Source organism: Festucalex cinctus, chromosome 1, assembly GCF_051991245.1.
Source record: "Festucalex cinctus isolate MCC-2025b chromosome 1, RoL_Fcin_1.0, whole genome shotgun sequence".
In the NCBI taxonomy this organism is placed as follows: domain Eukaryota; kingdom Metazoa; phylum Chordata; class Actinopteri; order Syngnathiformes; family Syngnathidae; genus Festucalex; species Festucalex cinctus.
The window spans coordinates 32,087,543-32,106,742 of record NC_135411.1 but is presented as its reverse complement, the minus strand read 5'-3'; the positions used below and the strand labels follow the sequence as shown (position 1 = coordinate 32,106,742).

Sequence of the window (19,200 nt, the reverse complement as noted above, 5' to 3'; positions counted from 1 at the left end):
AATGTGTGGCCAATGTAAACTGACAATTCACTGTGTATGTGTAAGCTAAGGCCTGACCAGTCGCTGTGTGTGAAGGAGGCGCCCAAGCTTTGGTACAATATAGACTTTTATTAGTTCACTCAATAAGAAATGAAAGTCAATGACAACTCAAGTTGAACATGTCAACAGAGAAAGTTTGTTCTCCCAACAGCTGTCACAGCTCACCAAAATAAAAGCCCCAGAAGGAAGCTCGGCTGGGTGTTCGGACCGGAAGTAGGCGGGTCCAAACGCACGCCAACACAACCTCCTGTTGGCGAGCAGCGGCCCCAAAAAAAAGTCCATGTTCTTTGCCGCATATAAAACAGGCCAAAAAGACAGCGTGAAAAAGGGTCAAAGTTCAGAGTCCAAGTCCAAGGTGTTGAAAGCAAAGTGAAAGACAGGATGTGCTAGGGGAATGTTTCAGATTTTATTGTTTTTTGTTCTTTTTCTGTCATAATGGAAAAATAGAAGCTTTAACAAATGTCTTCAATTCTCAAGCAAAAATGTTGAGTGACCCAAAATCCAAACAAGTGCAGCTATTTTCTTTGGCACTCGCCCCTCAAGTGCTTTTATTGTGAAAATACTTGGTGCAGAGTCGGTTATGGGTCGATGAACAGGGGGAGTTGGGTGGATGGAGGCAGAGCGTTGGGGGGGCTCCGTTGTCTGTCCGCGGCGCTCTTGTGCACAATCGCCAAAGCAACAAAAAGTCTGATTTTAGGCCCTCCCCCTTTGGCAGGGAGCAATGCATCCGGGAGGCGGGGCATGACAGGTGGGCGGGGCTTTTATTTCAGGGAGAAGTCGGAGTTGTCCACAGGCTGTCAAGGGGGGGCAAGAAGAGGAGGAAAGGAAGGGCCCCAGCAGACCGCAAGGTGGTGATGTCATCTCTCATACACAGACACTCGTCGTCATCATCTCACGTCAATCAAGTTGAGGTGTCGCCAGGCAGACGACATCATCGGTTTTGTCCTCAACGTCCGTCCAGACGTCCAATGCACACGTGCCACTAAGCCATCACGCCAATTGCATCTGACACACACAAATACACGTTTAGTGAACAAGTACAAGGACCTGCAACTCAAATTTGAATATCTCCATCCCTCCCCCGCTTTTGCCATTTGTGCGTGTTGTGTTGAGTGTTTCTGACCAGGCCTGGCTCTTGAGCTTGCGTAGCTCCTTGGTGGCCCAGGTGGCCAACATTTTGGTCCGGCTGGTTTTGGAGCGCCGTCCTTCCGTCAGCAGGTCGTTGATGAGCGGCCGAGCTTCCACCAGCTTCATCACATCTTTGCCGAACGCCGTGCACAGGTCACTGACGCACACGCACATTTTCACAAAGTTACCTAGCAGCCCGCCAGTAGAAGAGGAAGTGTGCGTGCATGCGTGTGCGTTACGCCTTACCCGATGAGTCCGGCAGAGTTGGCCACGACCACGTCTGAGTGGTCGTCGTCCTCGGCGATGTGATGGATGAAGGACAGGATGAACTCCACGCGAGGCTGCACCAGCATCACGTCCGCTGGCGTTACAACACAAGGCGGTCATTCGCAATCACTCATCACTAGATGAACAGTTGGATTGGATTTGAACCTGGACACTTCCTAAAATGGCCTTTGTAGCGATTCAGAGATCAGGAATGAGCAACTGATTTCAAATACAGCACGTATGACGTACGTGGAGTTGGGGAGTAACTTTTTTTTTTTTTTTGTTGCCTACTCATTACTTACAAAGGCATTTTGATATAGTGGCCGACTATAAGCCCCTCCCCTCAAGCAAATGACAGTTTTGTCGGGTCCCGCAAAACCAGCAAGCCGTGTGTGCTTTGGCACCAGGCCGGCGGCTTGCTGGGTGAAAAAGACCCCAAACTTCTCTGTGACATCATCAAAGCTTCCTGTTGGGACTGCAGACAGAAAGCGGAACTGACGTCACGCGTGTGATGGGCGGGGGTCTTACGGTGGACGTTTTCCTGGTCGCCCTTGAGCCCCTGGATGATGCCGGTGTACGCCTCCAGACAGCCCTCGCGCAGCCCGTTCAAGTAGTCCACCATGTCGTAGTCAGTCTGACACACACAACACAGTTTCCAGTCAGCCTTCATGTCAAACCTGTTACATCGCTCTGCCACTGAGACGGATTGTTCCCATATTTGGCAGATTCAAATTCTAAAAATGACTAAGAAATAATTTTTTTTTAAATGGCTTCATGCTTAAAGATCACCTAACATGAGCTTTGCAGCAATGACACCAACCATCCTCTGAACGTCCCAATACTGTATCAAAAGAAACGTTCACGAAAGTGTAACTTGTTATAGAGTTGCAGTCTCCACTAGGAAGGTCTACTGTTAGCCTAGCATCAAACGAGCGGAGTTTTGTGGGCGTGGCCAAGGCTCGCCAGTGTGTTTTTGACTACAAAATGAGTTGGGCGTGGCCAGTCTCATCTTTTCCGTGTGCTCCTGTTTACAAACAGTCTTCACGTCTGCACCTGAAGGAAGACTGGCAATGCTTTTGCATGCTTTACTTTCAATAGTTGGTACCGATCCCGTGGTAAGTGAAAGATGTTCTGCTAATCCACGTTTGTATTGTCCCAAATTCCTGAAGTAGTCGTCAGTTAAATGTTTGCCACAAACTGTCAGTGCTGCTAACCCTCCTCACGATGCACATTTTCCGGGTACAGCTACTGGGATTGACACGTGCCGGTCGAACTATAAGTCCTATGGGGAAAATGAACACATCCCCGGAACCGGCTCGACCTCGGCTTTCCAACACGCCTGTGCCGGCCCACCACGACGAAATCGGCCACCCCACTCGCGGGAACTAAGATGTTTTGGGAGTTGCTTGGGCATATTTAATGCATAAATACAGTCCAACCACAAGCCTTCCTGTGGCAGAAGAAAAATGTTTTTGTTGCCTACAACAACATGCTAGTTGATCAGTACTTTTTAACAAAAGTAACTCAACACAAGTAATAGCCCAAAGGCAGGCCTCAAATATTTAAATGAAATCATGACTTTAATGTGTTTCGTTTTCATGGAAATAAGCAACCAACACGATATTAGCAGCTATCAAGACTGCACTGGAGCAATGATCATACAATAAATCTGACCTTTTTTTTACTAAAACCGCTTTCTTTCCACCCACTTTGAGGTCTCCGCATGACCGCCACCATTTAAGCTGTTCCAGAGTGTGTTTGTCGATTGAACCATGTTGAAATTTCACGCCTGGGACGCCGGTCTCTTCCAAAATGATGTGTATGCATGTCCTACTCTGTTATTTTGTCCGACTCATGCATATTAACGAGGAAAAGGTGATGTCATTTGCGATCAACCCTTTTGTCAGTGTGGTGCACGACTGCATCACAGATTAGCGCTGGAACGTAATGACTAACTCACCTTATCCACGTGGGCCTGCGAGGCCTGCTGCAACGTGTCCAGTACGATCTCCAGGTACTTCTTGAACTCTCCTCCGATGGCCATGGCGATGTCGCCAAACACCGACAGAATCTGCGGCTTCACCGACCGGTGGACGTTCTCGTTCTGCATGCAACACATCAACGCAGGGTGAAGGGAGGAGAGAGGAAGATTGGGGGGGGGGGGGGGTTGTCGGGGCTTCGCCACTCACCCCGAGATTCTCCAGGAGGAGTTGCATGATCTCGTCGCAGTAGATGAGGATGTTGGACGACAGCGCTCGGCACAGGTCGCTGACCAAACCCACGGTGGCCAGGCACACCTTCAACAAAACATTCCTCAATCCAAAGTGCAGCCGGCAAAGCCTGCTTTAAATACACTGATTGCTAGCGAGAAGACAATTTGATCCGTTAATGTTATAATCTCATTTCTTTACAGACAACTTGGGAGTTCAAAAACAAAAGCCGACTGGCAGTATTTTGACAAAAATAGAGCCACACCTACCAGCATGCTGCCTATCACACGTGGTTCAAGCTAGTTTGACATAATGGTCAATTTTTGTCAGTTGTGTTGTGGGAAACTCACTTTTTCCAGACTCAAACATCTGACCAATTAACATCCTATCAAAACATTGTTTGTGCTGTATAATAAAACATGTTCGAAGAACATTTCTACATTTTGACATAGGGCTGTGATATTAATCGAAATTCAATTACAAAATCAGCAAAATCGTAAAAAAAAAAAAAAATTAAAAAAATTTTTTTTTTTAAGTTTAAATTTATACATTTGCACCTTTAACATTTTAAAATAACTAATTTAATATATTTTGTTTCATCCAAAAGGAATTCTCATAATTACAGTTTTTCAAAGAATTTTGTCTTGATATTTTGAATGTTTTCTGTTTAAACCATTTGTTTTATACCAAAAAAATATATATTGATAAATGATCGTCCTACTGCACAGTGCACATACTACACTCCAACTTCAAGTTTTTGCCAACATAAATAAACATATATTATTCTAAATTTGGTTTGGTCCAAAAGGAGCTTACATAATTATAGTGTTTCTATTTTTTAAAACATATTCTTGTTTTGTACTTGGGCTGGGTGATTAACCAAAAATTTACCATTACCGAAATTTACGACGATAACCGACATCATTTTTCCCATGTCGGTAAATTTGGTAAAAAGAAAATAAAAGTCTTTTCATCTGTTTTGACTGTGTATTTTTGGTAGGCTATGTTCATTCCCCTTTCAGCGTGTGTCATCACGTGACTCCACCCATCCAGTCAACAAGAAGGGAAACGCATGAGGAAATGGCGGCTAGTTATAAGTTATAACAGCGGAAGTAATGTTAAGCCTGGTTCACACGGCAGAAGAATTGTCCCGATTTTAGCCCCGAATTTCCCCTCCTGACAATCGGAAGGACGCGCCGACACACAAGCGCTAATCTTAACAGAAAATCCTGCCGTGTGTGTTGACACCACATACAGCGCTTCCAGAAAACGGCACTCAGAAGGACCTCCGACTTGAAATCGGGGATATCCAACATGTTGGATTGTTTTGGCTCGACTTGGCTCCGTCTGCAGTGTGCCCCTAGGACAGACCACCGCGCAGCCGGTTGACAGTGACGTGCAGCCAATCAGAAAGCGAGCCGGTGAGGTGGGGAATCCAAAATCAAAACAGTCATGACGTATCAGAAAGTCCGTGCTCGCGCTATTACACTCTTTATCGTTTATTTTTTTTAATTATTTGTATTTTTTTTTTTTTATACACGCACACACAGTCTACACAAATAAACGCGGTCTCCAGGTGGGCTGCCAGCAGCGGGCCGAGGGCAAGCGATGTCTCTCTCGCCAGTGCCCATGGACACTCCTTTTAACATTTTTCTTTTTATGACGTTTTTTCGGCTAAAAACCAGGATGGACTCATGTTGACTCGGAAGCCACGTTTAATCTCAAGAGGTTTTACGAGACTTCCCGTCACATTCTTGAATGAACTCGGCTCGTGTGTGGTGTGTTGATTGTGCAGTGTGGCTGCACACTACACACGGTTCGTTCAAAACTGCAACTCCATTTGCGCAAGGTAGTTACAAAAAAAACACACAAAAAAAGTTTACAAGAGGTAACCTTTTTCTCATGTTCTAATATGACATTGTTCAAGTCATGCAAGCTATTTTAAATATTTATACTTTAATGGTTACAAGAGATTTGTATACTTTTATGTATCCTTCATTGAAAGTAATGTGTGCCAGTTGGTCAATAAATCAACAAAAAAGCAGTTAATATGCATTTCCTGCAGTTATTTTCAGGTGGCATATTTATTGGTCCGAATTTTTTTTTAATTTTTTTTTTTATTTATCGTTACCGAGGAAAACTGCCCAATTTATAGTGATATTGATTTTAGGTCATATCGCCCAAGCCCTATTTTGTACCTAAAAATAAATATCATTTGAACAATCTTGATTTCAACTTTTGCCAAAATGATTATTTTTTCCATAATCAAGCAGCCCTATTTTCCCATTAAATCTTACATTTTGCTTACAGTTTTAAAATGTTACAAAAAGTTGTATATTTACTTCTTAGGCTATGTGAATTCATAAAGGCTCACGATGCAGACATTTTGGACAATAGACGGCTCACCAAAGGTTTTGTCATTTTGTGGTACAGCTACAGTGCACCCAAGTCACTCTGCACTCATTTATTCACTCAAAGCAATCCTACCTGATACTCAGCATAATTCTTGAGGCCGATTGTGAGGAAAGGCTTGAAGGCCTCCATGTACTTCTGGAATTCTAGTCCTAGAACTGGAACACCAAACCACAAATCAGTCTTACGTCAGAAGAAATGAGTCGCGCTGCGCCAACCGGCATTACCTTCAACCAGGGTGGAGACGGCCATGAGCGCCTCCTGCTGCACGCCTCCAGAACCGGCCGTGCTCTGAAACATCCGGAGCAGCGAGGCCATCACCACATCTGATATCTGTAGGGCGTCCTGATGTTGCACCTTCCGCAAAACATTCTGGAAAAAAGACACGCCAAACGTTAGGTGGCGGCGACGGGTGGCGAGGACCAACAATTGCTCACCTGGAGCGTGGCGCACAGCAGTGACTGAAGGTCATTGAACTGGATTCTGTCTGATGTGCTCTGGATGTGAGACTGCGGAAACAGGAAGCTACATCTGCATCATCATCACCATCACCACCACTATGCAGGGCTTAATTTGGTGCCAGTCTAATTAGAACCGCAAATGCACCAAGACCATGGTACAGTACTTAAAGTGGCTGCGCTTCCAAACGCCTTACCAAAAAAAAAAAAAAATTGTGAAATTAAAATTCCAAACTTGCACAAGAAGCCAAGAGGCTGACTAAAAAGCAAAAAAAAATTCTCACCTCCATCTGTAAGACCTGCTGCAGCCTCTCCATGATGACCAAGGTGGTCTTCTGCACGGCAGGGTAACAGTCCTTGGCGCTGTTCTTCACAATCTCCATCAATGCCTCGTAGGCGGCCGAGCGCAGGTTGTTCTGATGGCCGTCAGGTCTGCGCAGCGAGCAACAGCAACATGACGCAATTTGACTACACAAGCAAGACTTATGCGGCCTAAACCAAGACTTCGAGATTTTTCAGTCCAGGGACCATTTAAAAAGGGACAATTATTTCCCCCCCAAGAATTCTCTCATAACGTCAATTACTAGGAGACTTAAAGGGACAGTTCGGATTTTTTGCCATGAATCTGTATTTCATCCTCACCTCCAGTGTGTGCGATCATCACTGACCCCTGACAGCGTTCTGTGACACGAGTTCTGGTCTGGTGTTGGACGAGAGGAAAATAGTCCAGCAAGTTGGCTGGGGTCACCAAAATAAAGCGTTTTTCTTCTAAAAACAATTTATGTTCAAAGAGTGATACATTTTTGCACACTAAACTCCTTTCTGAAAAAAGTCAGACGCCATTACCGCCAGGCACTACTTGTCTGTTCGTTCGTATCACTGCGCGGCGCCCCGCATGCAGCTGATAGACGCGCACTAATCTTCAAGTTGTTTGTCTTTTCGAAGGCGCGCGGATTAGCTGTCTACAGGGCGACGCGTAGTGATACAAACGAACAGAAAAGTAGTGCCCGGCGCTAATGGCGTCTGACTATTTTTCTCTCGTCCAAAACCGGACCAGAACTCGTGTCACAGAACGCTGTCAGGGGTAAGTCAGTGCTGATCGCACACACTGGAGGTGAGGATGTAATAGGGATTCATGTCAAAAAATCCAAACTATCCCTTTTAAGGGTATAACGCAATGTGTTATCTGACATAATGAAGTTGTCAGTAGGTTATTCCAGAAGATCTCCAATAAAAGACCATTCAATACGTATCGATATATTTTAAAGTGAAACAGTTTGATTCCCCTGATTTCTGATTCAAATGTTTTTTTGTTACAGCCCTTGCTTGTTTGGCGCATCCATCGGTCCCCAGACGCAGAAATCTTTTGTAAATGTTGCAGGACAATTTAGAGCAAATGACAAGTATGAAAAGCAGTAGAGTGGGGCCCAAGCCTGACCTGTCCGTCGTCTCCAGCAGCTTCTGGACAATGAGCTCAAAAGAGGATGACAGGCAGTACGTGCTGGGCTCCTCCTGATCCTCGGCCGCCTCCGTGGCCTCGTACGCTGCCTCCGCCAGAGACGTGAAGGCCTGAGGGTATGAGCGCAGGCCACGTGTCAGCTTCTAGGCACAGCCCGCCACACCCACTCGGCGGATCGCCGCGCCCACCACCAGCTTACCCAGCACACGTTGTTGGCAACCCGTGGCTCAGCCCCCAGGCCCTCGATCAGGCACTGCAGCAGCGGCGCCAGGTAGACTTCATTGATGACTGCCTCAGGCAGAAGCTCGCAGATGCGGCCCACCGTCCACGCCGTGGTGTCCCTCACCACCACGCCGGGGTCCTTCATCAGCTCGATCAGCGTCGGCATCGCCTGAGCGAAACAAAATCAGAGTCTCACCGGCAGAGCCAGCACAACCGCCCGCCAGTTCATCGTGGCTCAATAAAGGCTGACAGGCGGCTCTTTGACCCACCTGGATGACGAGCGGTTTGAGCTGGTTGGGCTCGGGTCCTTCCAGGATGGAGCCAAAGGCCATGACGGAGGCGTCGCGGTAGCGCCAGTCAGGGTGTTTGATGTGCTCTTTGATGAAGGGCAGGATGTGTGGCACCACATCGTCCTCGCAGCATGTAGACAACAGCATCAGGCAAACACCCGCCGCCTTGCACGGGTTCCAATCGTCGTCGTCGTCATTCTCATCCTGAGCACCGACAAACGTCAAAGCGAGCCGGTGGAAGGAGGGAAGAAAAGAACGAAGGCCTGACGTTACCTGCTTGATGAGGGTCTGCGTCAGGATGGGTACCAGGTACTGCAGCGCCCCCTTGGCGTAGAACTTACTGGTGTGTTCTGGGGGGCGACCCTGCTCTGATGCCTGGTGAACAAAAACACAAGGACAACAGGGGGGCCTGCGTTCAGTCATTCACTCAATACCTACTCCCTAATCACTACAAAGGGATTTTAATGTAGTGGACTACATAGATTGTAAGCACAAAACAATTCAATATTATGGAGTGGACCAACAGTAAAACCAATGATCATAGATTCTAGGGCTGCACGTTTACTCTAAATCTAATCGACATCGAAGTTTGACCTTGTGCAATAATCTAATTGCAAAACAGTGCAGTTTTATATAGTTTTTCTTACTGGCGCGGCTGCCAGTATGCGCCCCTCCGACCACCACCAAACATTCACACCTCTCAGGTACCAGTGTGAGTGGCACTGGAGGCAATGCGTGTGAAGTGTCTTGCCCACGGACACAACAACACATGACTTTTGGGGAGAACGGGGATCGAACAGTCAAACCTTCGGGTTACTGAACGACCGCCTCTACACCCTGAGCCACGGCCGCCATAACGATATGGATATGTAACTATAGTATAATATAATCCCACTATAGCCTGAGCCTCTATGTATTAATTTTTTTTATTGGCAAGTTATTTGGTTCATAAGCATAGAACTCCCCCCTTAGTACATTCACCAGAAGAACTGTACTTGTACTTTTAATCAAATTCACATTATAGTATTGCATTGTTATATTGATAACATTACTTGTCTGAAAATAAACTGACTCAATTGTAGCATTTATATGCATTTTAATGTATAAAATACAAAAAAAGCAAATCCAATCGCAATCTTGCTATGAAAAAACACAATTAGGTATTTTCCCCAAAATCGTGCAGCCCTAACAGAATCCTTTCTTTTTTAAAATGGCCACCGATTGTTGACGCATTGTCAGGACACGCTCACAAACCTCAGACGCCTCAATGGCAAGGTCCATTTCCTCGTCACACACGTTGGACCAGAACTCGATGCCCTGCAGCGCCACCTCGTCAATCTCGCTCTTCATGGCCTCGATGGTGATCTGGGAAGACACACAAATCGAAGTTCGTTCACTTGTTACCACCCTGCTGGTTTGGGTCACAAAGTTGAGTCTATGTACGATTACGGATCACCGGCAATGGTCACTAGTTTGTCTTGAGGCCATTCTTACCGCAAACAGAGCTGGGCCCATGTAGGCCTCCATGTACTGATAGTACAAAGACATAATCTTGACCAAGTTCTGAAGGGCCGCCACCCGCACCTAAAGACACGGATCACATTATCAGCTGCTTTTAGCTCGATGTGAAGTTCCAGTGGCTCTGAAGTTACTCACTCGTGTGTCTGGACACTGCGTGGCCTCACACACCACCTGCATGATGACGTGTCTCTCCGTCTGCGAGACACACGGCCGGCAAAGATGAGCAACTGAGTGGGAAACTTAGCGGCGGCAACTTAGTGGCGGCGCACCTCCTTGTCAAAGTTAGCTTTGGTGAATTCCAGGGAGTTGAGAAGCGCATTGGTGGCGGCCAGTTTCACGTTGTTGCTGGGCTCTTCCTTCCTCATTCCTTGGATAATGGCCGTCAGGATCTGGTTGGCGTTTTCTTGAAGCTGATCAGGATCCTAAGGACAAAAAAAAAAAAAAAAAGCCAGTGTCACGTAAAGGCTCCAGTAAAAGTACTAATTCAGCTGCTTTACTTATAGCATCCCTCTAGGCTCAGTGTTTTGTTTTGTTTTGTTTTTTTCATTTGAATCAAGGTGCTGCCAACAAATACAACCCCAAATAAAACTAATTTGTTTGGCGTGGTTTACGGTAAGGTCAATTGGCTGGCAACCAGTTCAGAGTGTACCCCGACCTACTACCCGAAGTCACCTGAGATAGGCTCCAGCACCCCCCGGGACCCCTGTGATGAATAAGCGGTCACTAAGTGGATGGATGATTCTATATTTTAAATAAAGGTGTTGAAAGAAAGAACTGTATATTTGCTCAAATACTACAAAAAGGACAAAAATAGCATGAATCAAGAATTTTATGGGGTACTCACTATTTAAAATGGGTAGATAAAAATATGCAATATGTATTAAGTCAATTAGCGAGGGACCACTGTATATAATAGTCATATGTAAGTCCGTAAGTAAACAGTTGTAGTGGGCGGATAAGGAGTACATTCAACGTGGCTACTCGAAGAGTGACAGTAGTGAATGACTTATGTTCCTGGGATATGCGGTAGCCTTCAACAGCCGAGTTAACCAAACCAACTTCTTCATTCAAGAAAGTGGGTGTCGCTTGCCAGTCTAGTACAATCCATCCACCCACACCAAAAAGGCATGCAAAATTGCACTAAAAAAAATCAGCGAAAGGGCAAGGCCGCGAAAAGTGAACCGTGTTAAAGCGAGGGAACACTGTACTTGTATTTGCACATGGCTGCTGATTGCAAGCAGTCACTCACAATGTCCTGGCAGATGTAGCCGATGGCCTCCAGGGTGGACTCCTTCATATGCTCGGTGCTGGACGGGCCTGTCACGTTGGTCACCAGCTGGGGGATGAGTTCAGGCCATTGGTGGACCGGAATCTCAGCGCAGGCAATGCCAGCCACGCACTGTGACGCCGAACTGGGCCGGTACGTCTCGGTGCCCAACGTCTGCAGAACCTGAGAGGCGTGGACAAAGGAAGATATTTTAGGTGTATAGCCTTCAACGGTGAATGCTATGATGCTATTATTCCTTTCCTCAATTTTCTAGGATACAAATATCCAAGTATTTTTTTTTTCATACCTATACACATTTCCACATGACACAGCACAATACAATCCCTAATCCAGGTTAGCCCACTAAATCCTCAGACTTGAAAATAAGATAAAATAAATATGATAAAAGTAATGGCATGCTTACGTAAAAAAAAAAAAAAAAAAAAAAAAGTACAATTAAAATGCAAGAGGCCCGAATTTCATGATAGTTATAAGGTTAAAAAAAAAAAAAAAAAAGTGTTCAACGTAGTGCTGGGCGATATGGGGAAACAAATTTTTTTATCACAATATGGGCCATTTTATATCACTATAACGATATACCACAATATAGATATATTTGCAGTCGTTTCATGACAAATTATACAATATACTTTGCTTACATTTTCACACTATTTGTAAGTAACATTAATGAATGTCACAAATAATCCATCAGTGCTGCAATATAAAATAAATGTAAACAAAGGAGGCACAGTAGCCTACAAAATTTCATAAGGCTAAAAAAAAAAAAAGTTCAGACATTTTCAGTCATAAATTAAATGCAACAGCAACAAATATTTTACAAAGTGCAAAGTTTCAACTTTCTTACATCTGTAGATTTGTAGTGCAGCTAGAGTAGTAGATCAACAGTACCTAACATTATTTGCATGTGGAAAATGCAATTATATAAAAAATAATCTGCAATCAAATGCGCTATCGCTGCTGTTTTTTTTGCCCCCAGCGAGGTGAGTTTGTCATACGGGGTGACCCGCGCAAAGGTCTCCTGTAGTTCGGTTTACTTTTTTTTCTTTCTTGCGTTTTGTTCACGACTCACTTATTATCTTTGACTCGCATCTGTAGGATAGTCATGAGCTCTTTTTCGTGCTTCTTCTCAAGGTGATAAAATAGGTTTGTTGTGTTTGCGTCGGGTTCTGGAATGTTCTTGTTTTATGCTCTACGTCGGACTTTGTGAAACCAAGATGCAGCCTAACGAGATGTGCCGCCTTTTTTCGGAAAAAGTACCCGGTACCTCTTTCTGTGGAGTTGTTGACGATACAACTTCCATTTCAGGGGCCGGCCGTTTGCCTTCTTCTTCCTCCATCATCTGACTTTCGAGTGTGTGTGACCCTGCGCATGTGTTAACGTAAAGCAGCGTAATGTCTCAAACCCAGGCAAGCTGCTGTTATAAACTATGCCGTAAAGTAAAACTAAATGACGTAAATGTTAGAGGTAAGTTGTTCTGCAAAAGTTATTTCTTTCTCTTGTTTAGCACTTAAATACATCAAGTGCATGCATGACGACAAAAATAATACTGGCGCGTTCTAATACTGCATACAGTATGGACATCTTTGTCTAAAAAGTGTAAATGACGATAAAGACGATATGTAAGAAAGGGCATGATAAAACATTTTTCTATCGTCACGGCGATATATATCGCCCAGCACTAGTTCAACGTGAAGGGGTGAATGGGTGTAAGGCTATGATCATAGTTTTGAGTAGGTGAGTTTTTTTGTAGTTGAAAAAATATTAAGTTTTAAAATCAATAACTACTTTTTTTTTTTAATCGGGATTTCAATCTCAATCAAAATAATCATGATTATTATTTTCCCCATAATCGTTCAGTCCTAGAAGGTGGTCACCACTCTTGCGCTTCCTCCATGCCGTTTCTTGGTTGGACCAACTTACATAGTTTTTGATCTGGCAGCGAGCGTTTGCGTCCACGGCCAGCCATCTTTGCTGGTACTGAGCCTTGACGTCCGGGTCTTTCGAGGTCAGAGAGTTCTTCACCTGCAGGCCTGCCGCAACGCGCGCCACCTGCGTGTTGCCCGGGTTGGCCAACACTTTGGCCAACTCCACCAGGAAGGCTGGCTGATGGGACAGGAAGTCAAAAGTTAGCAATTTCAGCTGTCAATGATCATTAAGGCCAATTTTGAAAAGATGCATGAAATGACAGTGGCAACATGCGATGCGTTGTGACTTCATGACAATCAAGTTGCAAACTACTTCCATCATTTAACGAGCACTCGGCACTGATTGATAACTTTTTGTCGTTTGCCGAGTACACTGTACATAGTGTAGATTTGCAGTTTAGCCATGATACTACATAAGTGATGGATGATCAGCCACAACAACTAGAGCCAGGTGATAAATCAATATCAATATGTATCCTGATAGGCACATGATCAATATAAATAGCAAAAAAAATACCCGTCGGGCCACCAGGAGGCAAACTGTGGCCCTGCCAGTGCTGGCCCTGTATAGCACTAGCCTAAGGCCGATAACTCGCATCAGAATTTGGCCAATTTAACATCTTTTCATTTTTTATCTGTATGCTTATTTATTTTTCTAAATTATTCACCCATCTTGAGTGTTGAAAATCACTTGTTTTCTTTGATAATGCAGTATCAATGATTGAACAAACTTTCCGTTTTTGAGGATGACAAAAGCACATCACCAGAATTTGTCATTTCATCACAAGCACGACGCCTTGTCAAAAAAAAAAAAGATAGTTGTAATAAGTAAAAGAGAATCAATAATGCAATGAATCCCAAGATAAATTAATTCACAATAAAACTCTAAAACATTGTGCATTATAGATTAAGCGTTGATTTCATCGCATTTAATTACTTATCAAATTTGTAGGTCCATTTGTACTTTTTTCCCGTGTCCTGACTATGTAGACAGCGTGTAGAATGCACGATAAAATGAATTTAAAAAAAAAAAAAAAACGATACCAGGGCTGGCTCAATGTGAGACAGGAAAGAACACCGGTATGTCGACAATGTTTAGAACAGTGACGCAATGAACCCACAATGCATTGCGTGACACTAGTCTTAACTTTCATCGAGAACGAAAATAAAACTTGACACGCTTTTTTATTCTTGACAAGTCCCCAATTCGTTTTGCTACATCGAGTAGTCACCGAGCAAGTGTCCCCACTTGTCTGAAGCGAGCCATGCCAAGTTTAGGGTGTAGCCGGGTGGGGGGGGGGGGGGGGGGGGGTCCTAGTGCTAACACATACGCTAACGGTAGCGCCGGGCGGGCTCCGAGCACGCGCGTGCCCGCCCGCGCGCCCAACTCACCAGGTTCTCTATGGCCGCCTGCTCCAGAAACTTCTGCGCCGCCTCCAGCTCATTTCGATCTGCACACAAGCAATCAATGAATCCATGAAAACGCCTCTCAAAAGCGTGGAAATCGATCTGGCAAAACACGGCGAGGCTCCAACGTGTGCGCTAGCACGCTAGCTTGTACGAGCCGGTCGGCGGCCCGCTCAACGGAGCGCACACACAAAAATATGTTTATGAAACTACTCAAACGTCGCTTTTAAACGACACAAAAATTGATTGACATGCCGCTCGTCTGCCAAATGCTCGCATAAAATGTTGGAGGTTGAAAGCCACATGCTAACGGGTTAGCCGAGCAGCTAACGGCATGGGCAGGGGCGGAAGACACAATGTCAAAAGAAAACACGTCCGCATCCGAACCACACTCGAATTCTACCGAGACACTGAACGTGTGTTCGCCGAGGCTGAGCGGACCGCTTTAAAGTGAACGAATGCCCCAACAACGGCGAGCCGAGTTAACCGCCGTGAGGCCGTCCGTCGCGGTTAGCACGACGCTAACTAACCGGCTGGCTAACTAGCTTTATAACAGCAACAAACTTTCACCGGTCGACTGGAGCCGCCCGGCCAACGCAGGCCCCGCTGAAGCCTCGGTACAGGGTATGCGAGCCGTCCGCCAGGCTGGTCAATGCAAACTGGCACTCACCTGGAGAGATGGTCTTCTCGAGGATTGTGATGAGCTCCATTTCGTCCGTCCGCCGGCGTCAGGCAGCCGCTCGCGCGCCAGTCGAGAGTTTGGCTAGACTGACTGACTCGTTCGTTCCACTCGGTAATGAGGCGGAGGTACCCCGGTTTTTGGGCGTAAAGGGTTTGGGGAAAGCTTGCTTAAGGGTCCTATTCCTGCTGCTGGTCGTGGTAGTAGTGGTGAGTTGAAGCCGCCTCGCCGCCGCCCGTTCTCATCGCTCGCTCGATCGTGTTGTGTCGCGAGGGAAAGGCCGCGCGCTCCAGGCCGGCGGAAGAATATCGCACCTCTGGGCCGCGCGCGCTCCCGACTGGCGGAAGGATATGGCACCACGGCCGATGCATTCAGCGACCGTCGGACTTCGTCAATGCCGCAGGGCGGAAACCCAACCAACGATGTACTTTGGAGTCTCCGGGGGCTCGGTTCGATTCAGGACAGCTTAGATGTTTTTTACAACATCGGTATTCATGAGTTAATTAATCACGTCGTTGTTGTATCGATGACAAAAGCGATCCAACAGCCGTAACAAACTCCGGTGGAAGAGGGGGCGCTGAACGCATCGGAGCGAACACGTGTGATCCAGTTGTCAGCGAAGGGGCGTGCTCGTGATGATTGCTGTTGTTTTCCCAGTTGATTTACTTTATTAGTTTACAAAATGACGGAAAGTGACTTTTCGTTTTGCTTGAAGGGTCGAGGGAAAAGACGCGGTGACGTAATCGATTCGTGACACAAGTGACTTTACTTTGGACGACGCGTCACCGTCATCCGTTACGTCTGATGAGCAAGTTGATGTCACAACTTGTGGGATATTTGCAATTTTTCATATTCATAGATTGGGAAAGGTTCGTCAAAGGGAATGTTTGTGCTTTGGGCTATGAATGTTCTAATATAACATATTGATATCATAGCACAATGCAATGTAGAAGAGTACTTCCCAACATGTTTGCACTGCTCCTTGTTAATAGTGTCTTAAATGAAGAGTCGGTGTATGGAGTCGAGTAACTGGGTGAGTTATGGCAGATAGCAGCTCTTATTCCTCTGATGCTGTGTTTCTCAACCCTGGTTCTGTCCAGCCTGTTTTCCATGTCACCTCATTCCAACGCAGGTGATTCCAATGGTCAGGTCATCAGCAAGTTCTGTAGAAGCCAGATAACAATCCTGTTCATTGAATCAGATGTGTTGGTGGAGGGAGACATCGAAAACACTGCATGACAGTCGCTATCAAGGACCAGGATTCTCTACCCCTGCAATAAGACATTCAAGCTTGTCAACAGTTTTTGTCATGTGTACTTATGGGGTGTAATATATGCCACGGAGGAGACAGGACTTCCAACTTCCGGGTTTTCACACATCAGATTTGTTTCCAGTTTGCAACGTGTGGGCCGCGTCCCGTTACAGCAGTGGCCGGAAAACCGCGCTGATGTGTGAAACCCCTAAGTAGGAAGTCCATGGCACCTACCCCATTAACAGGCGTTATGTTCTTGTTTTTAGCATATATTTTCTTTTGACATTCTTACCATTTGCATGTTTATTTCTTGAAAATTATTATTATTTTTTTTACATGATTTGTTTAGATGAGAATTGGCATTTAGCTGGCATCAGGCAGAAACCTCACATCTTCCAAAACTCACTTTTCAATAAACTTTAAAAAAATGACTTGAGCCGTGCGTGACTATTGCATCATCATCAAAGACGACAGGACATTTTTAGCACTTCTGATTGGTCAATCATTTGTAAAAATGACAGGCCCACCTGGGGACTGACAAACAGTACTGATTTGTGGAAAACATACCAGTAAATCGACCATAGCTTGACATACGAGGTTTTGGTCCAATGCCAGCTTTGTGCTTATTTTTAGCTTATTAGTTGCATGTGTGCAACTGTTGCTTACTGTGAGCATGAACACACAAGCAAAACATGTCTGTTACACAGTCAGTTGTATAAGGCTCCGACGCCGGAAGATCGCTGACGTCTGCTTAAAAGAAAACTGCAGAGGGATTTAAAAAAAAAAAAAAAAAGAAGAAGAAAAAAAGCTTGTTGCTTCTTTATTAGTTTTACAGTAGTCACTCATACATCATAGCTGCCTTGAGTTGCTCTTTTGTTTTTTTGTTTTTTTTCAAACAACCCCCCCCATCTTCTCATCAACACAATGGAAGAGTTATGGACAAAGTAAAAAACACACAAAAAAAACGCCCCTTTTCACAAGGAAAAACATGTTTTGGCACAGGAGGATGAAGGTCCTGATGATCCAGTGCATTCGAAAACATCCAGAAATACAAATACGTTGATTCAGCGCAGTTACAGCTAATTAGATAAGAGCAAGAAGGACCTTTGTCCAAACAGATTTCATCGCCTCACTTGTTGCTGGGCAGCTTGAATGCTGACCTGCACGCGACCCGAAAAGTGGAATTAGAAAAGAAGAAGAAAAAAAAAAGATGTAAGTTGACCAGCGAACTTGATGGCACGACACGGTTAATTTAACGGTAATCTAACCCTGCGAGCGCGTGACCATGGGGAATTTTAGATAATGGACTGAGATAATTCCTTAACTGAATATTCCTTTGCTGAGATTCGGGAGTTGGCAATTAACAACTCAAAAATTCACACTATCAAGCTTTTCATATAGAGGACTACATAGTTGACTCTAGGGCTGAAATTATTAATCAATTAGTCCCTAATTATTATATAGGTATTTTTATATAGTGGACTATATAATAGAGTGATCAACTGGATGGCACTAACAGGAAGGGAACCCTGCTAGCATCCCGCCAGCGCTGCTAGCAAATAAGAAACGATTTGACAGGCCGCTGCTCAGCAGCCACAATGTGTCACAGTTTTGTCCGACCAACAGTCAAAGACTTGCGTAAACAAAAAAAAATTAAATAAAAAAAAGCTTATTTCAACTTTTGGTAAGCTTTTCTTTTCCATCCATTGATCCGACTTTTGTTCGGCGATCTTTCGCACAGTCCAAACACTAGCTGAGGACCCCCTTGCCTAACATTCTAATGAGCTAGCAAATCTCAGATTGACTTTTGTTGACATACTCATAGCGCGGCAAGCTACGGCTGATCTGTTGCTTACGCTATGGGGTATATGCCACAGAAGAGGCGGGACTGTTTTTGCACATCAGTTTGGTTCCGGTTCGGTTTGCGACATGTGGGCTGCGTCAAAATACTTGTGCTTCCGACTTTGTGCCCCTTCGGTTGCGCGTTCGCAACCCGGACCGGAACCAAACTGATGTGCAAAATCACACCCTGCCTCTTCCGTGGCATATACCCCATTAGCTTGCTGCTAGTGAAGTCGACAGAATACAAGTTGATGTTAGCGCGGAATGGTGAGTTGCCAAAAGCCAGAGGGCGTTTTCAGAAAACCGGCAACCGCCCGGTGAGCAGCCGCTAGTTAGCCTTGTTCAGTTGGAAACAGGAAGCGTCCTCTCACATTCGCTACCAAAACGCTTTGTTTTACTATTCTTCAATTAACTGCTGCTAACATGCAAAAGCAGCACAGCCAATCTTTGTGCTAAGCTAGCACAAACCATTGTACTCCACACCATCTTTAACAGCGGACATTTCCTTAAAGGGGAACTAAACGCAATTTTATTTTATTTTTTTGCAACAATACATTGTATGTGCCAGCACCAGACGCGATACTCTGATTAATATTGTCATTGTCGAATTAGAATTACACAGAATAACGCAACATATGCGGGCAGCCATGTTCGCGATCGTTATCGGCCACAGACTGGAAATGTTGAAACTACCATAGCACGTTGGCTGCTGTATTTTAATTCCAACGTGACAAGATTTCCCCAAAGTGTCAGTCTGTCAAAGCGTGGTTAAATGATCACAACCCAAGAACAATGTAGCAA

The 19,200-nt window shown here is 45.1% G+C and overlaps 1 protein-coding gene and 1 non-coding gene across 2 annotated transcripts; both read right to left on the bottom strand.

Moving 5' to 3' along the window:
• Positions 1–88: 88 nt before the first annotated feature.
• On the bottom strand, positions 89–15,940 carry kpnb1 (karyopherin (importin) beta 1). Its single transcript, XM_077529750.1, has 22 exons — positions 15,297–15,940; positions 14,612–14,670; positions 13,215–13,397; positions 11,256–11,456; positions 10,276–10,428; positions 10,142–10,201; positions 9,980–10,069; positions 9,740–9,850; positions 8,759–8,860; positions 8,465–8,689; positions 8,173–8,364; positions 7,953–8,083; positions 6,799–6,946; positions 6,494–6,565; positions 6,284–6,428; positions 6,132–6,214; positions 3,624–3,731; positions 3,395–3,538; positions 1,963–2,068; positions 1,414–1,528; positions 1,163–1,324; positions 89–1,044 (listed from the first exon to the last, which is right to left on the bottom strand). Coding segments are annotated over exons 1-22 (2,631 nt in total). The 5' UTR covers positions 15,337–15,940; the 3' UTR covers positions 89–1,043.
• On the bottom strand, positions 1,793–1,937 carry LOC144007919 (small nucleolar RNA SNORA79). The gene has a single exon (XR_013280459.1). It is a non-coding gene; the product is annotated as a small nucleolar RNA SNORA79 (small nucleolar RNA).
• Positions 15,941–19,200: the final 3,260 nt, after the last annotated feature.

Excerpts from the sequence above, each read along its gene's own strand:
- kpnb1 (XM_077529750.1), bottom strand. The coding sequence starts at position 15,336 with ATGGAGCTCATCACAATCCTCGAGAAGACCATCTCTCCAG. Across the intron at positions 14,671-15,296 it reads CGAGAAGACCATCTCTCCAG|ATCGAAATGAGCTGGAGGCG; the intron begins GTGAGTGCCAGT and ends GCTTGTGTGCAG. Across the intron at positions 3,732-6,131 it reads AGAATTATGCTGAGTATCAG|GTGTGCCTGGCCACCGTGGG; the intron begins GTAGGATTGCTT and ends GTTTTGTTGAAG.